The sequence below is a fragment of the Arvicola amphibius genome, chromosome 9 (genome assembly GCF_903992535.2).
Source record: "Arvicola amphibius chromosome 9, mArvAmp1.2, whole genome shotgun sequence".
Lineage (NCBI taxonomy): Eukaryota > Metazoa > Chordata > Mammalia > Rodentia > Cricetidae > Arvicola > Arvicola amphibius.
The window spans coordinates 121,017,136-121,037,982 of record NC_052055.2 but is presented as its reverse complement, the minus strand read 5'-3'; the positions used below and the strand labels follow the sequence as shown (position 1 = coordinate 121,037,982).

Here is a 20,847-nt window from a genome sequence, read left to right as displayed (position 1 = left end):
TCTCTTCTGGCCTCTGAGATACCAGAGATACACACATGGTATGCAGACATATATACAGGCAAAACACCCATAAACATAAAATAAAAATGAAAAGTTAACACACACACACGAGTTCTGGCCTAGCAAGATAGCTCAATTGGTTAAAGCACCTGCCACCAAGACTAATGACCTGAGTTTGTGTCCCGGGATCCACATGGTGGAAGGAGACTCCTACAAGCTGTCCTCTGGCTCATACACAGATGCATGCATGCACACATAAATGAAATAAATAAGACTGACGTTTTCCTAGACAGCAACATTTCAGTGGTGAATTTATAACATGCTGTCATGGTAAAAGCAGTAAGATCACTTATTTACTCTAAAACTTATGGGGCACAATTTTATTTAAGTATGTATTTAGGGCTTTGTCTGTGTGCATGTCTGCACACCAGAAGACAGAATCAGATCCCATTACAGATGGTGGTGAGCAGTCATGTGGGTACTGGAAACTGAACTCAGAACCTCTGGAAGAGCAGCCAGTACTTTTAACCACTAAGCCATCTCTCAACCCTGCTGGGGTACAATTTTAATTGTGGGCATAGTCAAACACTTATAAAATTTTTAAATTCCTCTCTCTAATTCTGATTACCAAGTACTTTTTCCTACCACAAAGTAAAAGGGCAGAAGAATAGGAGTGCTGACTTGCCTCAGGGGATCAACATCTTTAACAAGTTTAAGAGATACTTCCTGAAGATGGGCATGGCGATATATCCTTATCTTGCTATGCTGGTGGAATCAAGAGGACTGGGGGGGGGGGGTGTCTCAAGGCCCACCTCAGCTATATAATTGTCCTAAGCCAGCCTAGACTATAGAAGACTTTATATATATATATAAATATATATATAAATATATATATATATATAAAATGAACAGACAACTTGGCCTTAAATACTCAAAGCAAACATTTACACTTAGTCTCACCCTGAGATCCCCAGTTTAATTAAACCCTTTTTTTTTTTTTTTTTTTTTTGGTTTTTCAAGACAGGGTCTCTCTGTTGTTTTGGAGCCTGTTCTGGAACTAGCTCTTGTAGACCAGATTGGCCTCGAACTCACAGAGATCTGCCTGCCTCTGCCTCCCAAGTGCTGGGATTAAAAGTGTGCACAACCACTGACCACCGCCTGGCTAATTAAATTCTTTATACCTTAGAAAGGAGGACAGGAAGAAAAGTATTGTCACCCATTGGAAGGCCAGCATGAAGTCACCTCCCGAAAATTCACCAGCTGTCGCCTAAGTTACCTACCCTCCCTCAGAGAACTACTTGGGTACTTGGGGCTATCAGCCCAGGGACAGCACTGCTGCTGAAGTACTCAACACAAGGGAGATGCTCAAATGTTCATCACCTGGGCATATGTGTGCTTTCCTGGGTGTTTGGTTTGTTGTTGCTGGTGATGGCTGGTACTGGGGACAGGACCAGGTCCTTGTGCGTGCCAGGCAAGCACTCTATTACTGAGCTCCATCCCCAGCCCATTTGTATTCATTTTAAAACTTACTCAGTAGCCTCCAATATCACTTACTAGCTGGCGTCTGTTTCTTTTCCAGGTCTCTGCTTTCCTTTTGGAATTCATGTTCTGGAAAGCTGAAAGTAGAGAAATCAAGTCCTAATCAAAATTTCAGATGAGAATATTTAGTACTTTCAGGGATCTGGTACTAATCACACCATACACCCACTAAACTCTCTGGGGCAAGCCAGGCAGAGCAGAGGAAGGCAGATCTCTGTGAGCCCCAGGATAGTCGGGGATACATGGAGACTCCTTCCTCAAAGCAACAAAATAAAATAAGCAAACAAACAAAAGCAAATCAGCTCTGGTGATCGTTTTCCATCCATTTCTTTCACCCTAATATGAAGCTCTAGACACAGCCGCTCCAAGAGTCACAGTGGGAGCTGCCAACAGTTTCATGGGGCTCACGTAGCCAGAGAGGACAGACAGGCCTTATCAAAACTGAGGAGAAAGAAGCTCTACTGTGTATCAACTGTACATATATGTGCTTTTTGGGGTTTTGGTTGTGGTACCATGCAGGGCCTTCTACATGCTAGGCAAGCAGTCTACTAGCGGGCTGCAACCACATGCTCTTTCTAGTCACTGTTCGGTGGTCACCCCTCCCACGTGCACGGAATGCACTCAGGTTATTCTCATCTCCCGCCTCACTTCTGATGTTCAGTTTCCACACTCATTCAGACCTGGCTTGCGGCATCCTGCACAGTTCAGTTCCAGGGAAATCACCCTTACACATTGGGTTAAGGAACAGGGCAATCAACGTCACTGTTACACTTACTGAAATCACTGGGGAGGCTGTGGTTCAGGTTCCTATAAAATTCTGTCCTATGTGCTTTTTTCAGGCCTGTACAAAGGCCAAAGTCAGAAAGTTTCACATGGCCCTGTGAGGGAAGAAAAAGAACGATGATGGATGGACAGGCACTCCGGTCCTTCCAGCAATCGTCACCTCTCTAGTAACACAGCTCCCCACCCATCGTACTACAATGAAATCCACATAACAAAAAATACTAAAACCACTCCAGCTGGGTGTGGTAGCGCACACCTTTAATCCCAACATTTGGGAGGCAGAGGCAGGTGAGCTTTAAGTTTGAGGCCAGCCTGGTCTACAGAGCAAGTTCCAGTATGGCCAGGGCTATACAGAGAAACTCCATCACAAAAACCTAAAAAAAAAAAAAAAAAAAAAAAAAGGGATGTAGAGATGGCTCAGAGGTAAAGAGCACTTGCTGCTCTTCCAGAGGTCCTGAGTTCAAGTCCCAGCAAGAACACAGGTGGTTTACAACCACTATAATGAGATCTGGTGCCCTCTTCTAGCGTGCAGGCATACATGTAGATAGAACATTGTATACATAATAAATAAGTCTTTAAAAAAAAAAAGAGATGAACATTCAATTAAATTACAAAATCACAGTTGAGAGACAGGATGTGATGCTGTGAAGGCAAAGTTACCTGTAAAAAGAAGAACATACGAGGTGGATCACAGTTCCCATATCATCACTGAATGTTACAGGGCTGCCTAGCTCAGCAGACACACTGGTCAGGGTGCCATTGCTCCCACCCCCCATCCCCCACATACCTTGCTGTCCAAGAGAAGGTTGTCTGGTTTGATGTCTCTATGGATGAAGCCCAGTTGGTGAATGGAGTCTATGGCTAATACTGTTTCTGCTATGTAAAACTGAGTCTCCTCTTCTGTCAGAGTATCTTTTTTCATCAATAAGGTCATCATGTCCCCTGGAAGCAGAAAGATACAAAGCCACGAGCATACACACACAATGCATGTACACACACGCACGCACACACACACACACTGTGAGTAAGAACCAGATTTCAGATACAAGCCAACTAAACCCAACTATGCTGTGTCCCAGAGGCTGACCCATAGTGCTAACATGAGCGAAAACAGCAAGAGGTTTCTAATACTTAAAGGGTAAAAATCAGTCACAGAGAAAAACACATCTTGCACCTAAGCCAGGTAATGATGACTACTACACTATAATTTAATTCTCCTCTTCAGAGAACTGAGAATTTCTCCCACGAGTACAGTGTATTGCTTACAACAGTATTTTGGACTGGGGGAAAACCTACTTTACATTTTCTTTTTTGTATGTTTTTTATTTTATTGAGACAGGGTTTCTCTGTGTAGCCTTAGCTGTCCTGGAACTTACTATGTAGACCAGGCTGGCCTTGAACTCACAGAGATCTCTCTGCCTCTGCCTCTTGAGTGCTGGGACTCCTTTACTTTTATGTTTGCTCCGGTATCTGTAGAGCTGTCTGTATCTAGAGCAGATGGCAATTCCACACAAGTTGAGTTGCTGTCATTGGAATGAAATGCCAAATAAAACGTGGATATTTAGGAGACTAAAAACACAGCAAGGCAAACTAACAGGAAAGTGGCCTGTGGGCAGCCAAGCATCAGTCAACACTGAGCCGGCTCTGCACTGGGCTCTAACTTCCTGACAGGCGAGCACATCGACAATTCTCAAGACCACCAGGGCTTTCACCTAACATCTTATTAGAGGTATTTAAATGGACACCACTATCCATTAGAACTTTTAATCTAATGATAAACTCCTTAGTTTCCTGCAAGATGAGAATTTAAAGCTTAATGCCATCATCATAAAGCAAGAAAAAAATTCATATCCTAAAAATTTAGCAATTAAACTTAAAAGCACATAAAATATGTAAAGTAGATAAAAAGCTAAGAAAAACAGGAAGGTTCGGTTTCTATCTCACATAAAGCTACTTACAGTAGGAAACAAGGATAAGAGAGACCTCTGACCTTAAGAGTCTCATGCTGCCTTCATTAATAATAACTTTTTTTGTATTCTTAGCAAGAATTTTCCCTTGAACAAAAATTAATTAATAAAATAAAAACCCAAGACTTGAAAATCGTGAGTCCTCAACATTCCTGGTAACACCCAGAGACCAGGGACAGCGGGTGAAGCCAACTCTAAGGAGAGTGGCTGACGACCCCACTTGCGTGCCCTTTGCCCACGTGGTGGGAGAGCTCAGGCCAGCTGGTCTACAGCTGTGCTGGCCAACATCACCAAGTACAAAGGGTAGGGTCCAAGGAACATGAAAAGCTAAGGAAGAGGTGTAGTAATGGCTAGAAAGACACATGGTAAGGAGCTGGTAGCCAGACTGTTTCTTACTATTTAATATATATAAATAGTATATATACTATTTATATATGTTTGCTTAAGGCAAAAAGGCGGGGGGGGGGGGGGGGGAGCGCAAACGGACACCTGCCACCACCGCCCAGCATCTATTGTAATCTTGATCTGTTATTAGTAAAAATTATTGGTGACCCTGGGTCTAAATTAAGGAGTGCCACGAAATAAATATAGTATGTCCTAATAAATTACATTTGCTTTATTAAAAAACAAAAAGAGGTATGGGAACTGGGAGGAGGAGAGGGGAAACTGTGGTTGGGATGTAAAAACAAACAAACAAACGTAAAAAGAGAGAAAATTTGTCTTCTGTTTGTTCAGAATTCACTGGTTCACAAGGAGAAACTGTCCCCCAAAGAGACGGGACACTCTGCTCCAGGTTACTCTGTAGCTGTCTAAGTCTGACATCTCAGAAAGGGAAGTCGTCTCTAGATATTAATATAGGTGAAGAAAAAAAAATCACCCTTTACTAATAAATCGCTGAGAAAGAAACCAAAAGGTTGAAGCAAACAATTCTATGGCTAATTCAGTGTAATCAGCTGGGCAACATATGCCTAAGGGGGAAAGCAGGCAGAGCTCCACACTTTGTCTCTATGTGTTTAGGAAGGGAGTGGATGACAGGCTAAGACCTCAGAGAGGCACTGACCAGGGTGGCCACTGACCTCCTTTCCAGACCTATAGCAGACCAGAAAGCAACTCTGTGAGAGGTACAGGTAGAAGGGAGGGTTAATTGTTGATGTGAGAGAAAAACCACAGAACAAAGGGGAATCGAGCTTCATCGTGAAGTAATTACCTCCAGGCAGGAACTCCATGATTAGGTAGAGGTTTAGCTTATCCTGAAAACTATAGAACATTTTCACAACCCACAAACTGTCTGCCTCCACTAGAATGTCACGCTCCGCACGAATGTGGCCAACCTGGAGGTATATGCATTTGATTAATGACAAGCCTTGCTCTGCTGTAAACTGTATATCTGTATAGACAATTTAAATACTGTTCTGAGTATTTACTTGTGATGAGCAAAAGTTCTGCTATCACAAACTGACCAACTTGAAACTAACATTTGACTTGAAGGAAGCCAGTAGTAGAAACCTGGTAAGAAAGGCTTTTAAAACTGCCAAAATGAATGAATCGCTTCAATGCAACAGCAACCGTAGCAGTAAACCTATGATTAATTAAAATTACCATTCTTTTATATATTTGTCCTAACCTTTATTTTTTTAAGGCAGATAAAAAAAAATCTGCCTTTGAACTCACTATGTAACCAAGGTTTACCGTGGACTCAGACCCTCTCACCTCCATCTTGACAACTGAAGATTCTAGGCATGTACACGGTTTGTATAGTGAGAACACTCAACAGGGATAAGCAAGCAGTCTACCAGCACCCCCAACCCACACTTCTAAAAATTCCATAGCAGAAACAGCCCCACCTCAGTCTGCACTAACCAGGAGAAGTTATTTTTGTCTGAGGTTGTTTTGTCTGGTTCTGGTTTCATTTTGCCTGAGATGGAACCCAGGACTTTGCTCAAGCTACAAAAGCAGTCTACGTAAGGCTCATGTTCCTTAAGTACTCAGCTACACGCCCCCAGTGACATCAAAGTAACAGAGCTCTGGAAAACAATTCTAGGATGCTATGATGCCATAGCACTTAGTCCACTGATGTAGTTTTCTACATTTGCAGCAAAATCTAGCTAAAAAGAGACCAAGCTACAGGCAGTTTAGGGGAACTGGTAAAATCACTTTGTTAAATGTAATACTTTATGAGAAGGGGTATGGCTCAGCTGGTAAACAGCTTGTATAGCATGCATGAAGCCCTGGGTTTGATCCCCAGCCCATGTGAAGCTGGGGGGCGGGGGATGCATACCTTCAAATCTAGCACTTGAGAGAGAGGCAGGAGGATTAGGAGTTCAAGGTGATCATCCTCCACTACATAGCAAATTTGAGGCCAGTCATAACTACATGAAATTCTGTCTCAAAAATGCTGACTATATCAAATTCACATTATTTAAAATATGTCATAGTAAACAAAAACATTATTGCATATTCTCAAATTACACTACTCCTTTCTTTTTTAAGAAAGATGGATTAAATCAAGTCTAAGTTCATCACAGTCAGTTCAAGCTTATAATGAAAGTTTGATCTTAAGTTTTGACCTAAGTTCCGAGGTCACGGTTATACGAAGAGGCGTGAACTGACACTTCTGTGGCTCTACCTAAACAGCGTCTACACACTGCTTGTGTTGTTGGGATGTCTTCAGTAGGACCACACGCTCTTCCAGGACTCACTGGTGACACACCCTACCATCTCCTGACTTAGATCTAACCTGCCTATTGAGCCCAAGCCCTGTGGGGTTGAGGGCATAATAATTTACATATGAGTTTTCAGTCTCCATTAACATGGTTCCTTGGGGAACTCTTTAGTAGCTTCAATATGTCAAAACTCCTAGGTTTTTGTTAACGGTTATTATGGTCCACGGGATAAGAACAGTGCTATGAAACCACAGAACCAGTCCCAACATCTACCTTGCTTTTCCTTGAACAGAAAAAGCTTGTGAAAATTTACTGCTGCTTGCTGACCTGAAGCTGTACAGAGGCCAGGAGACTATGACCTCTGCTCTCCTGGGCCCCCACCTACTACAAAGACCCAAGGGAAAAAGAAGACACTAGTATGACCACTTGTCACTCATCTTGGAGGTCAGACTGGTGACTGTAACATTTCCTGTCGAGAGGAAAGCTAACCACTGGGAGTCTACCTTAGCCTTCTCTCCTGAGGCTGACGTGGCAGCCAGAAGCCTTGAGATCTATAAGTGGAGTCAGCGGACACAGGGCCAGAGGGGCACCTCACAGCAGAAGGTTCTCTTCCTGCCCGCACACTCAAGGCACTGAGGAAGCTGGAACACCAGCCACCTTGCCCTTACAGCAGTGCCATCGCACTGCCCACACTGAAAGAGAACCATCTGGCACCAGCTGATGCTCACGTCTTGTCTTTTACCAGAGGTACCAGAGGCATCCCTTTGTGGGCAGAGTAACAACCTGAGCTCTTCAAAGACAGCTATAACCCTGCTCAGTTTGGAGATGTGAACAGCACCGACGACACGACAACTCAGATTCTCAGTCTCCACCCAAGAACAGGGCAGAGCTGTGCTGGCCCACTTCTTGCTCACCTAGCGTAAGCACCCAACGCTCTCTCAGGACTTAGCTGGCCATGTACTGAGATCAGAGGGCAGAACTGAGTCCACCAACTAAGGTGACCTGAATAATTTAGTGTTCCATTTAATGCCTATGCTAATGCAGTATTTAAAAATTCTAATTCTAGGGGCTGGAGAGATGGCTCAGCAGCTAAGAGCACTGCCTGCTCTTCCAAAGGTCCTGAGTTCAATTCCCGGCAACCACATGGTGGCTCACAACCATCTGTAATGAGGTCTGGTGCCCTCTTCTGGCCTGCAGGCACACACACAGACAGAATATTGTATACATAATAAATAAATAAATATTTTTAAAAATTCTAATTGATATTTACTTTCATTTAGAAAATCCTAGCTATTAACCGTGAAGAAAGAGTAGTATTTAAGAAAAGAGCTTATAACTTCTGTGTACATCACCTGCTACGTGGAGCTTCCTGTTATGACGGGCCTCTTCCTTTCTCAAGACAGTCTCTCTACATAGTCCCAGCTGTCCTAGAACCCACTGTGGAGACCAGACCAGGCTGGCCTTGAGCTCACAGAGATCCTCCTGCCTCTGCCTCCTCAAAGCTGAAACTAAAGGCATGTGCCAGCATGTCCTTTTTTCTAACTTTTGACGTGTATGACGTGTTTTGTATGCACATGTGTCCACGTGTCTGAATGGAGGTCAGAGGACAGCTCCAGGAGCTGCTTCTCCCCGCGCACTCTGTGGGTCCCAGTTGTAAGCGCAGGCCATCAGGCTCACTGGCAGCACCTGAGCGCTCCGAGCCTCTCGCCAGCCCCACTTTGTAACTCTCGTGACTGCTAACGAGCTGACACCGGTTCTGAGTGTTGGGTAAAACGAGAGGAAATGCACACTGGAAAACGTGCTCGTGCTCAACAACTATCCTGACTGTCCTTCATGAGATTCACTGGTGCTCCTGTGAGTGCTGCACACCTGCAGCACACTGTCCTCTGGGTAACAAGCAGAGCTACACAGTACTCTGCATTAAGTTGGTGTTTGCTCAGAATGCAGTAATATCTGAAGAGCTGCTAACACCTGCTTTCAACTGGAATCAAGATTCTAAGGCTTCTGAGTAAAACATGGAAACAAAAAAAAAAAGGGGGCTGGAGAGATGGCTCAGAGGATAAGAGCACTGGCTGCTCTTCCAGAGGTCATGAGTTTAATTCCCAGCAACCACATGGTGGCTCACAACCATCTATAATGAGATCTGGCGCCCTCTTCTGGCCTGCAGGTAGAATGGTGCACAAATAAATAAATAGATGAACATGTAAATAAATATATAAATAAATCCTTTTTTAAGAAAAGGACTAAATAATCATGTATATGGGTTGTCATGTCTACATATTTAGTCTGAGTATAATGTGCATGCAGTGCCCCAAGAGGCCAGTAGAGCATGTCAGATTCCCTGGGACTAGACTTTGACTGTGAACAACCATGAGGATGCTAGGAATTGAATCCAGATCCTCTAAAAGAGCAGTCACTGCTTTTAACTAGAGTCATCTCTCCAGCCCCAAAAACTACTAAATTTTGAGGTGGCACTCGAATGTAGGCAGAAATGACTCTATAACTATACTCCTCTCAGGTTACAGACAGTCTATCCTGTTGGGCTCCAAACAGAGGGTTCTGCCTGGCACAAGATCCCTGACCTTATAGTGGAATTCAACAGCATCACCCACTGCTACTCGTTTCTGGGCAACCAGCAAAATTAAACCAGATCTACATAAGGTCTATATTCTAACTTTTAAAACAATAAGCTACCAAATATTTAAATCTTATGGAATCTGCACTAAGTATCCACCTCAGACCTATTTTCAATGTGAGCTCCAATCCTTACTTGGTAGGGTGGGATGTTACTAGGGATGGACCCCAGGGCCGTGCACATCACAGGCAGCACTCACCACTAAGCTCCACCGCAGCTCCAAGAAAGTGTTCCTAACCATTAAAGGAAACTCTCCATTGCGCTGCCATTTGTATTTCTCCAATTTAATCCAGCACTGGCAAGTGGCCTCTTCGGGCACTGACGAGCCGCCTGACAGAGGCCCCATCTTTGGTATAAGTACAAAGAGCACAGTGTGCTCCAACAAATCTGAGCTCTACCTCCCCACCCGAGAACAAAACACTTGTTATTTCTCAGAATAGGTAAGAAACTCCCACCACACCAAACGTGACCTCAAGAGAGGTCACTCCTGTTAGTGTAGCTGTGACAGCACGGAGACCCAGCACTTCCGTCACAGCCTCCACAGAAAAAGCACTGTTCACGTTACCTGCTCCTTCTCGAGCATGTCTGCTTTGCGCAGGATTTTCATTGCATACACATGCCCCGTGTCTTTCTTCTGCACGAGCCGCACCTGGAAGGTTACAAAAGCAATGCTGGGTCGAGTTCACACTGCCAAGCTGAGGATTTGCATTTCCAGCTCTGGGGATCAAACCTGGGACTTCACAAACACTATTTATACTAGAAAAGCATTATAATTCGAACATAAGCAATAACTAGCAAAAAATCAGATAATACTTTTTAATGTTACATTTGAATGTATTTTGGAGCCATACCAATGCTGGGAAGATCTTCAACCATCTTTGCATCCGAATACTTTGGCTCCCGGTTGACCAAACTAATTTAAAAGCCTTCAGTTTCAAATTTAAAGTCTAGTTAAACCCATGACAAAAATTAGTCAGATACAGCTTGGAAAGCCGAAGTAATAATCACAGCATATGAAATGAAAATAACACATCAGGTCTATTTGTACTCAAGTACAGTAATCTTAGTATTCAAGAGGCTGAGGCAGAGCTGCCACCAGTGTGAAGCTAGCCTGGACTATGGTGTGATCCTTTGTCAAAAGACAACAACAAACCATGAAAGCAAAAGCTTTTCCGTGGAAAAAACGTCTAAAGGTTAAAAAACAAACAACAACAAAAAACCTGCCTGGTGGTGGTAGCCCACATCTTTAATCCCAGCACAGCAGGAGGCAGAGGCAGGCAGGTATTTGTGAGTCCGAGGCCAGCCTGGTCTACAGAGCGAGTTCCAGGACAGCCAGGGCTACACAGATAAACCCTGACTCAAAGAAAAACAAAAACCATGACAAAAAAGAGACAGGGTCTCTATGTGACAGCACTGTGGTACTGGGAGAGCAAGAGCTTTAAAGTGGAAGACTCCGGTCCAGCCCTGGTGTCGGAGGTCAACAGCTATGTGACAGCGCACATCTTCAGAGTCTTAATTTGTAGACACCAACTCTAACGTGGGTCCCTGTCATGATTACACGAGAACTGTTGATGCACTGATAGCTGCAAAATATCCTGACACCTGTGTCTAAGCACAATGGTACGTGCCTGAAACCCCAATGTTCTGAGGGCTGAGGCAGGGGATCATATGGTTGATGCAAACTTGGGCTACATATTGTGACTGTCCCAAAAAAAGAAGTTCCAGCTGGATACTGGTGGCACATGCCTTCTAGGGAGGCAGAGGCAGGTGGATCTCTGTAAGCTCAAGGCCAGCCTGGTCTACAGAGCAAGTTCCAATGCAGAAACCCTGCCTCAAAAAAAATCCTAAAAATAAAATTAAAAATAATTTACAAATCCTAAAAATAAAGAAAGAGCTAGCCACCGTCATCTCTGACAGGACAGAGACATGCTTTGAGACAATGATTGGGGAATCAAGAGGAGACAATGAGGTGGGGTAACTGTGCATGCCACTGAACCCCGTATCTTGTACACTTCAAGCTGTATAACACACTTGGGAGCTCCTGGTGCGTTAGAAGCTGTGGTGTTCTGGGATATTTTTTACCTCCCCAAATGCTCCTCGACCTATAACCTTTAAAGACTCAAAATCTTCCAGTCCAAGCCTTGTTCTCTTTAATCGAAGAAACTCCGTTTCCTTCCGAGCGTGGGCTGACCTCCTGAGTCGTTTCTAATGTTTAAAGAAAGGAAAGAGAGAAAAATTGAAACTCTGAAAGCAAGTCCTATCTGCCTTGTGCAGCTGGGAGCAGGGCCACACGAGTCTACTCATAATCTTCTCACACACAACCGTGTCACACAAGCATCCTTCAGCGGTCCCTTCTTCCTGCCCTGGCCGTCAGATACAACAAACAAGCCCCACTGAAGGAGATGTGAGAACCCCGACTGAACCGCTTTAACAATCCACTGTTTAGACATGTCTAACCAAGAGAGACAGTCTATTTTCCCTGAGCTCCTTCTTAGGTGAAGTGTGTTTTCTTGAACTCCGGGACCGGCACACACCACCGTCATCACCAAGCCTGGCTGTGTACTGGCTCTCGGGAGGCCTGGCCTGTATGGCAGCCACACCACCGTGTTGCTTGTTTCCACCTCACATATGTGGGCAGTGTGCAGAAAGGCTGATTTGAGACAATACTTTCTTTGACAATGACATCAGAGATGTTCCTTACGGCTATGGAGCGTTTTTGGGGAATTCATTCATTCATTCACTCATTCATTCACAGACTGCAGGGCAGGCTGCTGGTCTCAGTCTTGTAGCAGCCGTGCCTCAGTTTCCAAGTGCTGGGACTACAGGTCTGAAACACCATGAACTCTGTAGAAATGCTCACCTTGTCCTTTTATATTGTAATTTAGTTTTGCTAATTTCATCTTTTCTTTTCTTAGAATTCTAACATTAATTAATTATCCTAACTGCGACTAGGGATACCTCTCTCTCCTGGGTATTTCATTAATTTCTTCCTCTGCATGAGTAACTGAGCCGCAAAGCAATGTCATCTCTCATACTCCTGTCACTGAGCCAAACGCTTCTCTGGCACCAAAGCTAACTTGACAGAGAGAACACAACCTTTCATACCGGGGCCCAAGGGGAAAATAACCACATCAATCACCTCTTCATCTTTTAGGCCTTCTTCTTCCATCACCTTTTCTAACTTCTTTTGTCTAAAATAAACAAAAAAAATATATAAATAGCATTCTATTCTGACAAGCCTATATGAACATGATTGCTAGCCACTTGCAAGTATTCATTTAGGAAAAGAAAAAAAGTCTTCAGTTAAGTAAAAAGTCATGAGACACATTTTTTTACTTTTGGGTTTTCTTTTTGGGGGGGGGGTTGATTTTTCAAGGCAGGGTTTCTCTGAGTAACAGCCCTGGCTGTCCTGAAACTCGATCTGTGGGCCAGGCTGGTCTCAACCTCACAGAAATCCTCCTGCCTCTGCTTCCTGAGTGCTGGGATTAAAGGTGTGAGTCACCACTACCCTGCAAAACTACATTTTAAAAAGACTGCATAAGAATGAATAAATAAATAAAGGACTGCATAAGACAGTAAAGTGACGAAGAAGCCAGGCAGGGTGGCACACACCTGTGACGCCAGCACTTAGGAGGGGAGAGCAAAAGGACCAGGAGTTCAGGGCCAGCCTCACCTCATAGTAAGTTCAAGACCAGCCTGATCTTAGAGATTTAAATCTCAAATTTAAGAAACAAAAAAGAGAGAGGGTAACTACAGCCTCATGGTGATTTGATAAAACTGAAATAACCAAGTAAAAATTCCTTATAACCAACTCAACAGAACCTCCATTTATCAGCAAGAGGAAGGGAAGCACACGGGCTGGAATCTCCCCACCAACCCAATAATCCAAACAAGCAAACCACGTGAATAGATAAGGAAAAGCAGAGAGTAGGGCTGGAATAGGGCCCAGGGAATAAGAGCACTGGCTGCTCTTATTTGTAGGAGACCCAGGTTCAGTTTCCAGCAGTTAACAGCTGACTGTGACTCGAATTCCTGGGGCATGATGTCCTCTTCTGCCTTTGCAGGCACCAGACAGGTAAGTGGTACACAGACATACATGCAGACGAAAAAGCCATATGCATTAAATTAAAATACGTTTTAAATGTATGTGAGCATACAGCCCACAGTAGCTGATGCGGCACATCACATGGAAGCTGGCTGTTTTTCTGAAGGCAATGGAGAGTCCAGAGGCCTGAGTCAAGGACTAATATGTGGCAGTGCCAGGTCAGTGAATTGCCTCACTCTTTCCCTGAGCATTCTTCCCTCAACTGCAATGTTCCAACCAGAACCAGGCAGAGACGGGGCCACTTTCCCAGGCAGAGACCCCCTCCTGAGCATCCCAGGTGTTTACGTGTGTCCTCACTCCTGAAGGAGACTGGAAGCTTCTTGAAGGGGAGGGAGCACATTTGAAGCCCCATCTCCACTATAAATAGTACTTTATACACAGATAATAACTTTAAGCTATTATTAAAATTTTTAGATTTATTTTATGTGTATGAGTGTTAGTGATTTGCCTGCATGTATGCTTGTGCACCACATATACGCCTGGTGCCCACAGAGCTCAAAAGAGAGCGTCAGATCCCCTGAAGCTGTTACAGACGGCTATGAACCACTACGTGCATGCTAAGAACCAAACCCAGGTCCTCTGAAAGAGCAGTAAGTGCCACCTCTCCAACACCTCCAGGGTACTTCTTTTTTGTTTTGTTTTTCGAGACAGGGTATCTCTGTGTAACAGCTCTGGCTGTTCTAGCACTCACTCTATAGACCAGGTTGGCCTCAAGTCAGAGATCACCTGCCTCTGCCTCCCGAGTGCTGTGATTAAAGGCGTGCGCCTCCACTACCCGGCCTCTAGAGTACTTCTTAAAGAGCTCAAACATACAAATGAGTGGATACATTCATGACTACTACCTATAACTTTCTCCCTTAATAGCTAACTAGGCTCCCTTCCTTGCATAGGTCACCAAAATATAAGAGGGCTGGTCAACTCCACAAGAGCTGAACAATACAATTTCTGTTGATGAGACAGATAAAAGCAATAAAAACAGTATAGAAATAACATGATTGTATCTCCATGATTAACACTGAGAAATGCTGAAGAGAAACCCTAAAAGTTATTATTACACAATTGTTGAAAAATTCAACATATTAGTCCTTCCGTCCTATCCTCTAGTTTGATTGACACCTACTCAGGGGAGACCACTAGAAGGGCTGGATTTCCCTATCCTGGGTCTTAAATAAAATTGATCCTGGATCACTAATCATCATCGATATTCTACTGAATTTCTGATCATATGAAACGCTGCAGAGTTAAGAAGACCTAAGAGAAGTGGGGGCGCATGCCTTTAATCCCAGCACTCAGGAGGCAGAGGCAGGTGGATCTCTGTGAGTTCGGGCCAGCCTGATCTACAGAATGAATTCTAGGACAGCAAACCCTGTCTCAAAATAAAAAACCCTAAGACCTAAGAGAATAATAGTTGCTGTTCTTCTCCCCACTTTTCCTCTTCCTCTTAGTCCTCCTTCTCTCTTCCTCCTCTTCTTCATCTTCTTCTCTTTCAGTCCTGGGGACTGAACGCCAAGTCCTGCACACACTAAACAAGTGCTGCACCACTGACCTACACTTCAGTTCCCGGGTAAGACTGTCTGTAAAAAGTTGTGGGATTTGGACACTCTTAGACAGCAGAGTACATGTCTGTACTTAAGGGGGAAGGGCAACCATTATTATGTAATAAGTTAGGTCTGTGACTTTAGTTAATCCATCACAGTCTTCAGGAAGAAAAAAAATACACACTATTGTCGGAGGAAATGCCTGTTTCCGTGGTTTTAATTTGATGGCTATTTATCTAAACCATTATTTTTCTTGAATAGGTAATTATCAATACTTACTGGGTACCTTGGGTATACACTAGAGAGAACAGGAGGGGAACCACTGTTCTAGAGAAGCAGACTAGAGACTAAAGAGTAAAGAAAGCAAGCGCCATATAGGAACTCTATAATGTGCTTGATCTGTGCTGGCACCCAGAAACTAGGAAACACTGCAGCACGCGTGACACACTACACTGGAGGAGCGAACTCTTGGGTTGGTGGTTTTGTTTTGTTTTGTTTTGTTTTAAGAGACGGGTTTTTCTTTAACTTTGGAAGGGGGCCTGTCCTGGCACTCGCTCTGTACACCAGGCTGGCCTTGAACTCACAGAGATCTGCCCGTCTCTGCCTCTCGAGTGCTGGGATTAAAGGTACGTGACACCACTTCCCAGCATTTTGTTGGTATCTTAAATCCAGATAGGCCTTAAACTCAGCATCTGGTCAAGGCTGCCCTGGGTTCTTGATCCTCTTGCCTCAATCTCTCAAGCGGAGGTGGGCCACAACACCCAGAAAGTAAACTGTCCTCAACCTACCTGTGGGACTTGCCGTAGTATTTCCATGAATGGGCTCAATTTCTCCTATTTTACTTGTAAACAAGAAGCAATTCCCAAATGAGTTTTATTTTTTTTCTTTTATCTCCAGAGTTTCGACATATCTCCCCATGCAGTAAGTCTCTTGTTTACAATAAAACCTTAGCCGGATGTGATGGCACATGCCTATAATATCAGCACTCTGGAAGCTGACAAAGGACTGGAAAAAGGCCAGACAAGGCTACGTGTGAGACCCAATCGAAAAATAAAATAACTCAGGTGGTGGCAGCGCACACCTTTAATCCCAGCACCTGGGAGGCAGAGGCCAGCCTGGTCTACAGAGCGAGTGCCAGAACAGGCTCTAAAGCTACAGAGAAACCTTGTCTTGAAAAACAAAAACAAAACAGACAAAAAACAGCAGCAGCAAATAACTGGACAAAAAAAAAATTCTAAATATTTACAATTGCATAAAAAGACTAGACACAGAAAGGAACCAGTATGTGGGAACTATACACTGTACACTGATAAAAAATAAAATAAAAAAGGGAGACTTTAAAAAAGTCTTTTTACATTTATTATCAGTGTGGTAGCACACATCTTTAATCTTAACACTTGAGAGACAGCCAGTACTATATAGAGACCTTGTCTTAAAAAAAAAAAAAGATCTATTTTTATTTTATGTGATGCTCAGGAGTGTTTTGCCTGCATGAACGTCAGTATACTGTGTGCATGCAGTGCCCATGAAGGCCTGAAGCTAGATCCTTTAAAAGGGAAGTTACAGATGGTTGTTAGCCACCATATTGGAGCTGAGAAGAAAACATGGGTTCTCTGAAGAGCAACCATGCTCTTAAATCTTTGGTCATCTGTCTAGCCTCTAAGTGAGACTTACAAAGTAAAGCAATATATGATGTCAATGTATCAGAATCTTCAGCACTGTTACAGTTATCATTACTGTTATCATTCTAAACTGATCTACAGATTCAACATAATTCCAATTTATAACCACTGGATTTTCTATATTTGCTAACAAGCTAACTAAATCTATAAGAAACTGTGAATAACTTACAATATTCAAAATCAATCTTAGAGGGAAAATAACTGTAAACCCAAAAGAAAATATTACCTAATGAAATGCACTCTCAGAGGACGAGCTAGCTCAGAGGGTAGAGGTGTTTGTTGTACAAGCTGGACAGCCTTAATGGAGCCCAGAGGCCAAGTGAGGATGAAAAGAGACCCGAGTACTGAAAGCCGTCCTCTGAGCTCCACCCATGTGCCACAGCGTGCACACACCCCTAGTCACACATTCACTTATTAGAGTCATGGAACTAAATCTGAGAGGCTAAGCCTACAAAAATTCCAAAACAGAGACTGTCTCTATGACTTGAAAACAAGGTCCAGGCAGAGGTGGTACACACCTTTAATCCCAGCACTTGGGAGGCAAAGGCAGGTGGATCTTCGGGTTGGAGGCCAACTTGGTCTACAGAGTAAGTTCTAGGACAGCCAGGGCTACTCAGAGAAATGCTGTCTCAAAAACTAAAATGAGGGGCTGGAGAGATGGTGATGGAGGAGAGTTATCTGTCTATATTACTTTCATTGGTTAATTAATAAAGAAAACTGCCTTGGCCCTTTAAGAGAACAGAAAATTAGGTAGGCGGAGTAGACAGAACAGAATGCTGGGTAGCAGGGAGGGGAGACACTTCAGGCAGTCGCCATAGTGAGTCTCCATGCTTCTCCTCTCCGAGATGGACGCAGGTTAAGATCTCTCCTGGTAAGCCACACCTCGTGGTGCTACACGGATTACTAAATATGGGTTAAAGGAAGATGTGAGAATTAACCAATAAGAGGCTACAGATAATGGGCCAGGCAGTGTTTAAAAGAATACAGTTTCCGTGTAATTATTTTGGGCAAAGCTAGCTGGGTGGCGGGACACAGCCCACTGCTTCCTTCTACAAGATGGCTCAGCGGTTAAGAGCATTGCCTGCTCTTCCAAAGGTCCTGAGTTCAATTCCCAGCAACCACATGGTGGCTCACAACCATCTGTAATGAGGTCCAGTGCCCTCTTCTGGCCTTCAGGCATACAAACAGACAGAATATTGTATACATAATACATACATACATACATACATACATACATACATAAAAAACTAAAATGAACTCCTGAAACTCAATAATAAAAAGTCAAGACAGTATTTTAAATTGGGCCGGGCAGTGGTGGCGCAGGCCTTTAATCCCAGCACTTGGAAGGCAGAGACAGGTGGATTTTTGTAAGTTAAAGACCAGCCTGGTCTACAAAGCAAGTTTCAGGACAGCCAGGGCTACACAGTAAGACCTAATAGGTTTTGAGGTGTTTGCTTTCTAAGATAAAAGTTATCACCATTGCCATTAACTAAGGCAATGCTCCCATGTCATAGCAGTCCTTCAGGATGAGGGAGCTGACAAGCAGAAAGACCTTTAGGAACAGCTGCTACTCAAGAAACAAGATTCAACCCCTCAAGGAGCCACCATTCTAGATCACACTGCCTTAATAATGAACATCAGTGATCTGACCAACTCTTTCTTTTTATAGTGCAAGACTCCCGAATCACTGACCAGTACACACGGCTTCACTAGAAAGGATCTGGAGGTGTCACACTGTCGCTCCACTGCAGCAGACAGGCTATAACACGGCTGCTGCTACCCTCATCTCCTTGTGTGTAACAACACATGCTACAACATGTAACCGCAAGTTCTTCATTCTCGTCTGTTTTGGTTTTGCCTTGTATATGACAGGTAGGCACTCTACCACGAGCAGCATGCCCAGCTCCCGAACACAAGGCTTTCAAGCAGTATTCTTTACCTCATTTCCCGTTCCTCGTGTTGAGCGATGAGGTTGCTATAGAAGTTCTCCAGTGTCACTTTGGTCATTGTCACCCTTTCCTTTGTGTGATTACTCATGGATGAGCAAGGTGTTGAACCGGTCATTGCCATGGCTGCTGGAGGAAAAGAGAGATTACTATGCATCTTCCAGCTGGAATTCAACAATTAAGCACTCCCCTGTCCCCTGGTAAAATAGAAGCTAGCACAATCTTTCTGGAGAACGAACATAATATGAAACGCATCAGGCAAACAAGACAGGTGTGGTTAGCACCCCAGACAATAGAGAAGCATCGGGAAAGGGAATCTCAATGAGACTGTCTAGCCTGAGGACATATCTGTGGGGAGTTTGCTGGATTATGCTACCCACTGTGCGTGGCACCAGACAGCTGGAGACATGGCTCAGCAGTTGAGAACCTGCTCTTGCAGAGGACCAGAATTCGGTGCCCAACACTCCTGTTAGACAACTCAAAACCACCACAGCTCCAGCTCTAGGGATCTGACACCCTCTTCAGCTCTATACCTGGGTGCATATACACATATCCACTCCACATACAAACACATAATTTTTAAAGATAAAAATGGAAGCTGAACACTAGCAGACAGCTGTGGGTGTACAGGAACAGCTGCTTCAAGTTCCTGCTTGACGTCCACAGTGATGGGCTGGAACCAAACACCGTTTCTCCTTCAAGTTGAAGTTTTCTCACAGCAGCAGGAGACAAACTTAAATCACCAGGTGCGGTGTCACATGCCTGTAATTCCGGTGCTCAGGAGGCACTGGCACCACACCCTGTCTTGAGGTAGCTTTCTACTGCTCTGATGAAGACCATGAACAGAAGCAACTTGGAAATAAAAGATCTGATTTGGCTAACACAGCCCAAGTCACAGTTCACTGAAGGAAGCCACGCAAGACCTCACGCAGACACCATGGAGGAGTGCTGCTTCCTGGCTTGCTCTCTACGGCTTACTTAGTCTGTTTTCTCATATACCCAGAACCACTGCCCAGGAATGGCACACTGCCTACAGTGATCTGGGTTCTCCACCAGTCATCATTCAAGAATGTCCCACTGGTTTGCCCATAGGCCATTCTAATAGGAGCATTTTCAGATAATTCTTCTTGTATCAAGTTGCAATGACAAAACAGCTAGCAGACACCCTATCTCAAAGCAAACAGAGTGGAAGCACACACACAATTATGTATCATTCCATTCTTTGCCAACTAGGAAACTATCTTGAAAAAATAATTCATAAAGACTCAAACATTTAAAAAAAGATTCCTATAAGCTGGTTCGATAAAAGGTTCTTTTCCTTTTGATTTTCTGAGGCAGGGTATCCGTGTGTAGCCCTGGCTGTCCTGGTACTCACTCTGTATACTAGGCAGCCCTCAACTCAGAGAACAACCTACCTCTGCCTACCAAATGCTGGGACTAAGGCATGTACACCAACAAGCAGCTTCAATGAAACTTTTTTGTTGTTGTTTTTGTTTTTATTGTTGTTTGTTTTTGAAAAAAAGGTTTCTCTGTGTACCTCTGGCTGTCCTGGAACAGGCTGGTCTCAAACTCACAGAGATCGGCCTGCCTCCACCTCCCAAGTGCTGGGATTAAAGATATGTGCCACCACTGTCACCTGGCCAAAGAAACATTCTAATGACAAAAGAAAATTAGAAATACCATGAATAAATATGTGACTGAGAGTATGAACAACCCTGCCAGATGGTGGTGGCGCACACCTTAAATCCCAGCACTTGGGAAGGGGAGGCAGGGGGATCTCTGAGTTGAAGGCCAGCTGCCTGGTCTACAGAGTGAGTTCCAGGACAGCCAGGTCTACAAAGAGAAATTCTGTCTCAAAAAACAAAACACAAGGGGACTGGCGAGATGGCTCAGCAGTTAAGAGCACTGACTGCCTTTCCAGATGACCCATGTTCAAACATTCCCAGCACCCACATGGCAGCTCACACCTGTCTGTAACTCAGTTCCCAG

The 20,847-nt window shown here is 44.0% G+C and overlaps 1 protein-coding gene across 3 annotated transcripts in view; it reads right to left on the bottom strand.

Moving 5' to 3' along the window:
• Stk38 (serine/threonine kinase 38) overlaps positions 1–20,847 on the bottom strand; it is a 33,125-nt gene that overhangs the window by 6,966 nt on the left and 5,312 nt on the right. Inside the window, exons 2-9 of one of the 3 annotated variants that reach the window (XM_038343035.1) lie at positions 18,852–18,987; positions 12,727–12,778; positions 11,670–11,792; positions 10,153–10,236; positions 5,497–5,620; positions 3,110–3,264; positions 2,315–2,417; positions 1,555–1,616 (exon numbers count right to left, since the gene is read on the bottom strand). In XM_038343035.1, the coding sequence (XP_038198963.1) occupies positions 1,555–1,616; positions 2,315–2,417; positions 3,110–3,264; positions 5,497–5,620; positions 10,153–10,236; positions 11,670–11,792; positions 12,727–12,778; positions 18,852–18,987 (839 nt within the window). The remainder of the gene's footprint in view (positions 1–1,554; positions 1,617–2,314; positions 2,418–3,109; positions 3,265–5,496; positions 5,621–10,152; positions 10,237–11,669; positions 11,793–12,726; positions 12,779–18,851; positions 18,988–20,847) is intronic. The other 2 variants (XM_038343036.1, XM_042055700.1) reach the window with 2 other exon arrangements.